At 35.8% G+C, this 10,670-nt stretch overlaps 2 protein-coding genes across 2 annotated transcripts; one reads left to right on the forward strand and one right to left on the reverse strand.

Annotated features, from left to right (window-relative positions):
• Positions 1-531: 531 nt before the first annotated feature.
• Positions 532-5,447, forward strand: bokb (BCL2 family apoptosis regulator BOK b). The gene is made up of 4 exons (XM_084120148.1): positions 532-1,453; positions 1,820-1,948; positions 3,499-3,662; positions 4,329-5,447. Exons 1-4 carry the CDS (start codon positions 1,219-1,221, stop codon positions 4,446-4,448), a joined length of 648 nt encoding a protein of 215 aa, XP_083976274.1. The 5' UTR covers positions 532-1,218; the 3' UTR covers positions 4,449-5,447.
• Positions 5,448-5,570: 123 nt separating this feature from the next.
• Positions 5,571-7,287, reverse strand: thap4 (THAP domain containing 4). Its single transcript, XM_084120149.1, has 5 exons — positions 7,123-7,287; positions 6,729-6,882; positions 6,539-6,648; positions 6,344-6,447; positions 5,571-6,183 (listed from the first exon to the last, which is right to left on the reverse strand). Exons 1-5 carry the CDS (start codon positions 7,145-7,147, stop codon positions 6,067-6,069), a joined length of 510 nt encoding a protein of 169 aa, XP_083976275.1. The 5' UTR covers positions 7,148-7,287; the 3' UTR covers positions 5,571-6,066.
• Positions 7,288-10,670: the final 3,383 nt, after the last annotated feature.

Below are 10,670 nucleotides of genomic sequence, written 5' to 3' on the forward strand. Positions count from 1 at the left end.
ATTCAGACCCAAGCATTGCAGTTCCGCTTTATATAGACTACAAATGTATGATTTATATGTAAAAAGGAACAATTTAAAAGCATGATATGTCTCCTTTAAATCTAAATAGATAAGGCTTAAAGGGGTGGTTGATTATGATTTCACTTTTTTTAGTGTGTAATGTTGCTGTTTGAACATAAACTGAATCCACATAACAAGTAGGCTAACTTTTATCAGTCAGATTACATTATTTTAGTTATAGTATGGCATGCAGTGAATGAGCCAACTATGAATAAAACATGATGAAATTAATGAAATGAAAGTGACATCTCTGTAAACTTGACTTGCAATTGAACTCTCATACATTTTAAACTGTCTTCTGGGATTACCACTGTCACCATTATGTGAAATATGACTATCAGATAAAGATATGCACATCCACACTGAGGTCTATTCACGAGTCATAGGACTTTAAACTGTTGTGTTGGTTTGTAGTGAGAGGATTAGCTCGCTAAACATAGACAGATAATAACAGCCTACATGGTCACCACTAGAGCAAAGCATGAATGAACTTCCCACTGATCCTTAGGGAAGAATCATTATATGAAATAAGCATTATATGGGAAGCCTTCACGCCTAGGTCTGTTTGATAAAAGTCTCCTCTTTTAATATGTGTGTGATTTTTACGAAATTAACATTAATGTTGCATGCTATTTTTGTATTCATTTGATAAGTAACCTGGGATTTGAAGGAGTTGATATTATTTGATATAGTAGTTCCATGGACTAAAAGCATTGTGAGCCGTGCCAGGATCCCATTTATATTTGGACTAAGCCGTTCATTAGTGGTTACCTAAGCGTTCCAGGTAGAGAGAAAAATCGCTTCCAAGTGTCCGATCCAGGGCACAAGCGAACAGCAACCTCGGACAGAACGATGGAAATACAACTTAAAGTGCATTGCAGGTTGTCGTGCGAAACATGGAAGAGACATTGAAGATGAGAAGGGATAAAATCGGTAAGCGGAGCGTTAGTTGGTCGATTGATCAATTTGTTAGCGAGGGAATTTAGTTTGGGCTGTTCATTTGTTTTTCCTGATTGGTTCTTGACGTTTCGGCGAACCTGTTTCATATTTAATTTGTCTAAACTTTCGTCGTAAAAATGCGCTTCGTATTGTCAGTGGAGTCTGTGGGGTGTTTATGTAGGCTACCTGTCCAGTGAACACAGCTCGTGCCTAACAAACATGCGGGACATGAGCGTGTTCGAGCGATCCACCGTGACCGTGTTCGCCGCGGAGATGAAGGTGTTTGATCGGACTCACACGGAAAAAGAGCTCGTCTCTCAGTCCAAGGAACTTTGTAGAGACTTCATTCACTCCAGAATCATAAGGGAAGGATTCAGCTGGTCAAAAGTTGAGCCAGATCTGCCCGAGCCACACGGTGCTCTTATAGATGTATCTGTGGTGCTTCTAAAACTGGGTAAGAGAAACAGGAGTGAGTGTGAATTGATGCTCGTAACAGGTGTAATGCTATTTCAGTATTTATCATCTGACATAACATCAATATGTGAAAATCAAAAGTCTTTTCTTTCTTTCTTTCTTTCTTTCTTTCTTTCTTTCTTTCTTTCTTTCTTTCTTTCTATGTAGTTTTCTTTATTGTTTATCTCTATTTTATTTGGGGTCTGGATTAATTTGTCTTTAATGTTGTCATTTTATACTGTGATTTATAACAAGAGTTTATCAAGGCTGCACTGTAAAAAATGATATGATCAGTAAATTATGACAACACCTGTCCCTCTCATTGTTTACATTTAAGACATTTTACAGGTTTTGCTTTGTTTTACAGGTGATGAACTGGAGTGTATGCGCCCATATGTGTATCGTAATATCGCAAAGCAGCTGAACATCAGTGTAGCAGTCGAGGCTGTGGTTTCAGATGCGTTTCTCTCTGTAGCAACAGAGATCCTAGCCATGGGTAAGTGAGCTTGAAGACAATATAACAGGTGTTTCATAGGCAGTGTTTGTGGGCATGACCTTGCTGGCCCTGCATTAAAGTATTTTTGTTTTTTAAAATATTTTGTACTTTTAAAGTCGGCATGAAATATTGTCCATCCAGAATTGTGCCGAGAAACATGCCATCAGAGAAGAGAAGTCGTTTCAAGTTGAAGCGGAAGTTATTTTGATTAAAGTTTACGAGGGCATGTGAATTAAAAAAAAATGTATGTCATGAGTAGGCTAAATCATTTATAATAAATACTGCAATGTTCCATAAAAACTATTTTGATTTCATGGTGACTTTAAAGTATTTTATTATTTTTATTTATTTTATTATTATATTTTTGTTGTTATTATTGATACTATTACTATTATTATATTCTGTACATAATTGAGGCTGTTTTGGGACCAACAAAAAAACTGCAGCACTGCACATGAGGGCATCTTTACTATAAATGGTGGGAATTTGGAGATTGTTGGATTCGTTCCAAATGTAAATGAAGCGATGTTAGCCTGAGCAGAGTTTGAGCTTTAAAAAAAAAAACAGTTCAGGACATTAATTTCATTATGTTTGTTTTTATTAAATTACAGTAAAATCGTCTTTACTGGAAGAGCGATTGACTTTAACCTATTATTTCAGTAGTGTGTTTTGAGAGGGCCACTTTGATCATCAGCATCTCTTGTGGTTTAATGACAAGTTCTTCAGTGGTCTTTTTTCGGAACATGGAAAAACCCCTAAAAAGGACATACCCACATTCTTCTCTCTGTACATATTTGGTCACATATTTTATCTTGGTTCTGCTTCTTCTTGATGTGCATGGTGGTTGTGATTGAGCCATGGCAACATCATTCTACTCTGCCTGACAATCTTCTCACAGCCTATCTTCTATAGTAAGGTGTAGATCTGTGAGTATCTTAAATGAATGCTGAAGATGAAGGAACGTAAACAATTGGCATAGTCCCTGACTCTTGGCTCATCATTAGTGAAGCGCGACTGTATGTTAATGCTGAGACTTAATGGTTTTAGCCTTCCTGTTACATCATCAGCACAGCAGAGCTGCGCCTCTATGTAGTCGAATAGATTTTCAAGGAAACGAATCTAAACTGTTAGATGCTGTCTTAGATCTGGCCCTGTTTTATACTTAAAATGTGTTTCATGGTGGAAAGTCCGTGCTGTTAGTTGTAGACAGTAATTGGAGGTTGCCATTTCTAAAATAACTACAACATGCTTTAAGGTAGTTTAACTATTTATTAATTGAAATGTCCTCTGAAGACACTCTTGATTGAAAGAGCATAAAGAAATATTAATATTTTGTGTTTGATTTCTTTTGCGATACATTGACATTTAATTTGCATTAGATATGAGCAAATCTAGGATTTGCTGATTCTTTACTGAATTCTCATTATAAACTAGGAATTTAATTTCTAAAACGCTAGTATGATTAATGCGAAAGCAAGAGAGAGTTTGAGGTGCTCATAGCTCAGTAGCCCTCTGGTTCTTCTTCTCACAGAATTGCTTTTACTTTCAAGGGATCACATGGGGCAAAGTGGTGGCCATCTACGCTGTAGCTGCTGGGCTGGCGGTGGACTGTGTGCGACAAGGCCATCCAGTCATGGTGCACACCATTGTGGACAGTCTGGGAGAATTTGCACGTAGGAGCCTGGTCCCATGGCTCAAAAAGAGGGGTGGATGGGTAAGTGTTCATTCTCTGAACTGCCTTCTACATAAACCAAGATTGATCCTGACCTCTAGAGGCCATATGAGGAAATCAAGTATTGCTACCCAACTGTAGCCTTTCTGTTAAAAGCGCATCTAATTATTTTATTTGTGCTACTGCAATTTCATACTTGCATTGAGCATAGCATACAACACACTACTGTTCAAAAGTTTGGGATCAGTAACCCTAATTTAAAAAAATAATAATAATAATTTATTCAGCAAGAATAATTTCTGTTTTAAATAAATGCTGTTCTATTCATCAAAGATTCCTGAAATAAATGTATCATGGTTTCCACAAAAATATTGAACAGCACAACTGTTTTCAACATTGATAATAATAAGAAATGTTTCTTGAGCAGCAAATCATCATATTAGAATGATTTCTGAAGGATCATGTGACACTGAAGACTGGAATAATGATGCTGAAAATTCAGATTTACCATCACAGGATTAAATTACTTTTTAAAATTTAATAAAATAGAAAAGATATTTTATATTTTAATAATGTTATTGTTTTACTGTATTTTTTTCTTTAAAAAACATTAAAACAATCTTACTGTCCCCAAACTTTTGAATGGTAGTGTACCGGTATGTGATAGCGTGTCAAATGACAATGCTTTCTTTTCATCTTTCATTCCAGGGGGACATTTCAAAATGTGTGGTGAACATAGACTCTAGAGCTCATGCCCACTGGTTATCAACAGCTCTGTTAACATGGAGGGAATTCATAAAGACCATGTACATCTACCTGACGAAGTAGCCTTGTGCAGGAAGTCATCCTGTTGACCGAGAACTGAATCTTTCCATCCCAGAACTATTTGAATGGACCATTGTACTGTTTGTGAAGCCCTGGGGAGCAAACGGCCCCTCACAAAGGTTATAGCACGTCACCCAGGTTTAACTGCACCTTAATCATCTTTTACTTTTTATTATTTCTTTAAAATACTTTTCCTTAAAATATTAAACAGAGTGAAAGAAATACTATGAGCTGATATTGTGTAGAGGGGATGTTACTGATATATTCATTGGTGGAGCTACATAATTTTTACACTTTGCACTTTCGGTTTATACAGTTTGTGTGGTGTGTGTATAACACTGTTGTCACCAGCTGTATACATCTTTAAATAAAGATTTTAATGTTGGCACTGAGAGAGAAATTCAAAGTTTTTCCACAGAGTTGGTTCCAGCAGTCATGGAAAACCTGGAAATTATTTTGTGCCCCAGAACTAATAAAGTCACAAAATACAATTTTAATATCACTTGATTGGTGAAATCGGATTGGTTGATTTGTTTTTGAAAGAATTATCTTATGCTCACAAAGGCTGCATTTATTTTGATCAAAAATACAGTAAAACAGTAATATTACTATTCAAATATAAAATAACTTTTCTATTTTATTAATTTTACATGTAATTTATTCCTGTGATAGCAAAGCTGTATTTTCAGCATCATTACTCCAGTCTTCAGTGTCACATGATCCTTCAGAAATCATTCTAATATGCCGATTTGCTGCTCAAGAAACATTTATTATTATCAATGATGAAAACAGTTGTGCGCCTTAATATTTTTGTGGAAACTCTGATAGTTTTTTTTTTTTTCAGGATTCTTTCATGAAAATAAAGTTCAACGGAACAGCATTTATTTGAATTAGACATATTTTGTAATGTTATAAATGTCTTAACTGTCACTTTTGATTAAATAAATGCATCCCTGCTGAATGATAGTATTACTTTCTTTCAAAAATGTACAACCCCACATTTGAACGATATTACAGAGTGGATGTTTTTATTGACCTTATCATCGTGAGTGCAATCTCTATTAACTGATTTCTTTAAATGATTCTCCATTTGTTCATGATTAGTAGAAATGCCATGACAATTCATCAAAAGGTAAAGAGCTTTATTGAGTCTATAAGTGAATTAATGCATCCCCCTGAATTGCCATTAAACACATCAAAGAAAACATTTAGTGTTAAGTTTTACTGGAGAGAAAATGTATTAGATGTGACATATTTTGATTATATTCAATTTGTGAACTTAATCTTATGGAAATAGACATGTGAAAACGAACAGAATTTTCTTCTGAGACAGACTTTGCCATGAGCTACCTCTAAACAATTTAAATTTGTAAAGAAATTTTTATACTTTTACTATGGTTTACATTATACCCCTTTATTTATTGTAACAATATTTGCAAAGCTTTTTTTGTTGGTAAGACAGGTCAGATCACATCTATTACTTTAGATAACATTCTTAGTCACAAATATATTGCCATCAACTGCAGGTTGCTATATATAAACCATCAATATTTTAGGTCAGATGAGTACATTACTTCCAAGTGCTTTTCAGAAATACATCTTCCTCCCATGTGACAGATAGTTAATCAGTCCTGCGGTAAGTGATGTGCAAATGCTGCGTCAGAGGCTGTCCTTCCAGTGCCATAGAGACGGTCTGTTCCAGCCTTCCATCCGGCTTCAACTGGATGTGCCTGGAGATCTGATCAAAAATCAAAATTCTTAGTCAAACATTTGTTTTAATAAGTACACTAGTTCAGCACAATTCATGCCACATTTTCTGTATAAAAATATTGCTACATTAGAGTTTAGTGTTTCATTGATCTAACAAGGCACAAGTCAATCAGTTTGATTTATGAGACCTGTTGAACATGAGGCTGCTTGGCAAAAGATGTTCTAGCCAGTGCAGCACTGTGTAGAGTCAGCTGCTGTCCAGTGAGTTCCCCCTCCTCTATTTCCACAAGACCTGAAAGAGGTATAAACAGATACAAATTAAAAAAGAAAGAAAAGATATGCCGTAATATAGATGAACCTAAACGTTTTTATGAATCAAACACCTGAGTTCTGGGCAATGATGAAAGCCACCCTGTTGGTGCCCGGCTGAAGCCTGATGAATCCACACTCCCTGTGAAGAGGCCTTTTGCTCTCAGCATGGAATGCATTAAACCTGAGGAAAAAGTTCACAACTTGCTGACTGTCTGCACTGCATTCTGAGTTGCAATACCTCTGGTTTATTTTGTTACTTACATGAAATTGACCACGGGCTGTCCTACATGTGAGAAATGAAGAGTCTCTGTGTAACGAAAAGGTGCGATGGAGGGGAAGGAGCCCTCTCCTGGCTCATCGGACTGCCAGGTTCCCAGGAGCCAGTCCAGCGGCAGCACTGCGGGGTTCAGCTCCGCTGCGGAAACACAGGCTGCGGGTTAAATCAGATCGATGAGCGCTTATCCGTGATGTAAATTATGTTCTCGGACACGGTCACATTCTGATGCACCTTCAGTTTATTTAATGCTTGATTCATTTTAATTATAACAAATTTGACGTTTGAGCTACAGACGACAGCTCGGAAATAATAAGCCATTAGAAATAAGACAAAAATCAGGTGTCTATTAATTTAAATGTAATCGTCATGTTGTCCTACCAGAGTGATTGAATGGGCATGACATTCCGCTTGAATAATTTCAAATAACTTAAAATTTTAACTGTATAATTGACACTAAATGTATTACTCGCTGCGGCTGCTGAACTACTATATCTGTTTGCCATCACAGTGCTTATCTACTTCCTGATTAGACACTAAGAACTCTGGGAGATGTAGTTATTAGGCGTTCTGATGATGACGCGGGATCAAGATGAAGAACGAAGACTGGAGAAAACATTTCCTCCACTACGCATTTCATACAGCACAATAAAAATTAATGTATATTTAAATATTATATTGGTAATACAATTTGATAGGCTCGTCTGCAAATAGCTGAAATTGTAAAAAATAATGAATTAATGAATGAAAAGACTAAAAAATAATAAATAGAGCTGTCAAGCTAAAATGTAAAAATATACATAACGAAATTAAAAACATTTTATTTACTTTAATTTGTACGTTAATTTTAAAATAATTGTAATTTACTATTACTTTTCTTTTTACTTTTAAAACACGGGGTGGTGACAGCCCTAAAAGGCTTCTTCGTGGAAAAAAAAAGAAAGAAAAGATTTAAATAAAAGAAAAGAAAGTAAAGATGTTTATGTGTTGTTTATAGAAGAAACATCTGTAGCACAAAGCAATACAGTAATTCTAAAACATATGAGGGTCATTGAGAATCCAATATAACAGATACACGATTTAAAACCATTAACCCTTTCATGTATATGTCACTACAGTGGACAGCTATTCAAAAATCTTTTTCTTGCATTAGCATGGGTTTTGATGGTTGCACATCAACCTCTACAGTGGTGCATCATCCTGACCTACATTGTCACCAAGTGGCAAGCCGTTGTGTGGATTTTTCCCCCTTCCAAACCAAGATGGCCAATGTCAGAAATGCCAAGTTGCTCTGGAATATCCACCCATTCCTTCTATCCTAGGAGACTCTTGCAGGTAAAAAATAAATAAATAAAATGTTGTAGCATCAAGCAATATCTAATGAGTCATACCACAGTTCAATTTTTCAGGTACTGATTTTAGATTGGAGGAATATTCTGATTAATCATCTAGTGGTCCTCATGCATAATGGCTATTTCGGCTGCAAGTCATTATTACTATTACTGTGACTGTTGTTTTTGAAAATACTTAATCTGCAGTAACTTTTTTGACTGTAAATAAATATTTTATTTGAATGTAATTTGCATTAACATAAAAAAGTAATGTGATTACATTATGTATGTGACTTGTAATGCATTACTTTACTCATTACATCAAAAAGTAATCTGATTACGTAATGCATTACTTTTAATGCATTTCTCGTAACATCAAAAAGTAATCTGATTGCGTTATGGATGTTACTTGTAATGCGTTACCCCCAACACTGCTCATTTCAGATGAGATTGAAAACACCCGATCGCTAGGTTTTCTCAGAGGAGAGTTAAGTTAGAAATGTATCCATCTTCAACATAATCAGAATTATCAGCTGATAAGGGTAAATTGACATGACTCTGGTTCACTGCAGGGAGCATCTGAGTTGGGTTTCACGACACATCCTCATGTTTCTAGCAGAGGTTTTGATTTTTTTTTTAGGTCAGGTTTTGATTTTTTATCTGTTGGTATTTGATCGAATCCATGATGCCATGTATCTGAAAAAGATGTCCAGGACCTCTGGCGGAAAATTGGACCCACATCATTAAATATACAGCAGAGTATTTCATTTTACACATGGGGTACTTTTTTATTTATAGGAGAAGACTCAGAGCTGTTATCTTGGAAAAAGGAGGTTGCAAAAAGTATTTAATAAAAGGGGGCAAATAATTGTTTCCAATGTGTTTTGGAGAAAAACATTTATTTCATAATGTGATTCCCCTCCCCACTTTAGATTAGATTAAAGGTTAGAGTTTTATTATTTTTTTTTTAAATAAAATATCAAAAGGATAAACAATGCAGATTTATTTTTTACAGACATCTTTGATACAATACTTATAACTTTTTTCCCCCTGGGTCTCAGGAGGATATATAATTGATTGGTTTGTTACATACACACAATATTGCTGTGCTATTACTGTGTTTAAAGAGTAACTAAACCCTAAACCAACTTTTTTTAGTTAATGATCTGTAAGAATGGGGCTTTATTAGTGCTGTTCATTGATTCGAGTAACTTTTTTGACATCTCTTGAGTTTAAACCATAAACGCATGTTGTCCACTCAAGTGGACATCTGAAAATCTCTGAAAAATATGTGTAAAAATACAACATTTCGAATCTTGTTTTTCATGCCCTAAGAGCAATAAAAACACATAGGGAAAATACATAGGGAGGTTAACAGAATTCATGCATGAAAGGGTTAAACTGATTTTAATTTGATCTTACATTTTATATTTTAATTTAATATCTTAATTTTAACTTAATTCAAAAATCATCAGTTACATTTGAACTGAAAATAAAACATTGTCTTCGGTGTCTCTTCAATATATTATATTGCCCTCTAGTGTGTTAAGTTATCAGTCGGGTTATCAGTAATGTGAGTGAGTTCAAACGCCTCGAAGTCATCATGGCTACTGGTCTTGGTGATTTTCTCCGACGTTTAAGACAAGGCCACGGGAAAGATGAAGAAACTACACTCGGAGAGACTCAGGAAGTGGAAACTGCTCGTGCTGAAGGTGCAAAAAGGTAGACAGCTGAGTTATTTACAAACTTGTTTTGGGCTACTCATTCGCTAATGCCATAGACTGAATGCTTATTTTCCATTTGACATAGGCGGAGAGATCGCAACACCTCCTCGACGTATTTGCAACGTGAGCCGTGTAAAACTGTGTCTGTGTCTGAACAGTGCGGTAGGGGCAGCCGTGGAAATTACTTCGATAGGCAAGTTAATCAATATTTTATACATATTCCCCCGGTTTCCCAGACAACCCAGTCCATTAAAATGCGTGTTTGAGCTTTTTATTTTTTTTTATTTTTTTTAAGGGGACCCTTTGCCCTTTTGCCCCTTTTTACAATATGTATTAAAAGTCTCAGGTGTCCCCAGAATGTGTCTGTCATTTTTGAGTGGAAGGAAAAACATGCTGTTTTCATATCTTAAAATGCAAATGAGTTGCTTTTTTCCAGAAGAGGGCGGAGCCTATACAGCTCGTGCTTCTGATACTCTGTCAAAAACCAGGGGGGTAATGTTTCATAAAAAACTAAAGCTTCCCTGGGTGCCGCCATTGATTAGCAGACCATCACCTGCTGTTAGCATTCCATTGACTCCCATTCATTTTGGTGTCACTTTGACAGCGAATAACTTTACATCTGAGGCGTTTAAAGACTCCATTTGTCCATTATTTATTTCTAAAGAAACACAAAAATATATAAAAGGCTCCATTACCTTGTATCTTACGTTATGGCCCCGTAGAAGCAGTTTTTGTAAAAATAGGCTAATGATTGCGTCATAACCACGCGACTCTGTCGCACAGTAGATAAATTACCGTATAGACAGGAGAAGCTCGCAGGCAATCGGGGGGACGTGGAGGCAAAATGACAAAATAATTAATCTGAATACTTAGC

This window comes from Abramis brama (genome assembly GCF_963993115.1).
Source record: "Abramis brama genome assembly, chromosome: 7".
In the NCBI taxonomy this organism is placed as follows: Eukaryota; Metazoa; Chordata; class Actinopteri; order Cypriniformes; family Leuciscidae; genus Abramis; species Abramis brama.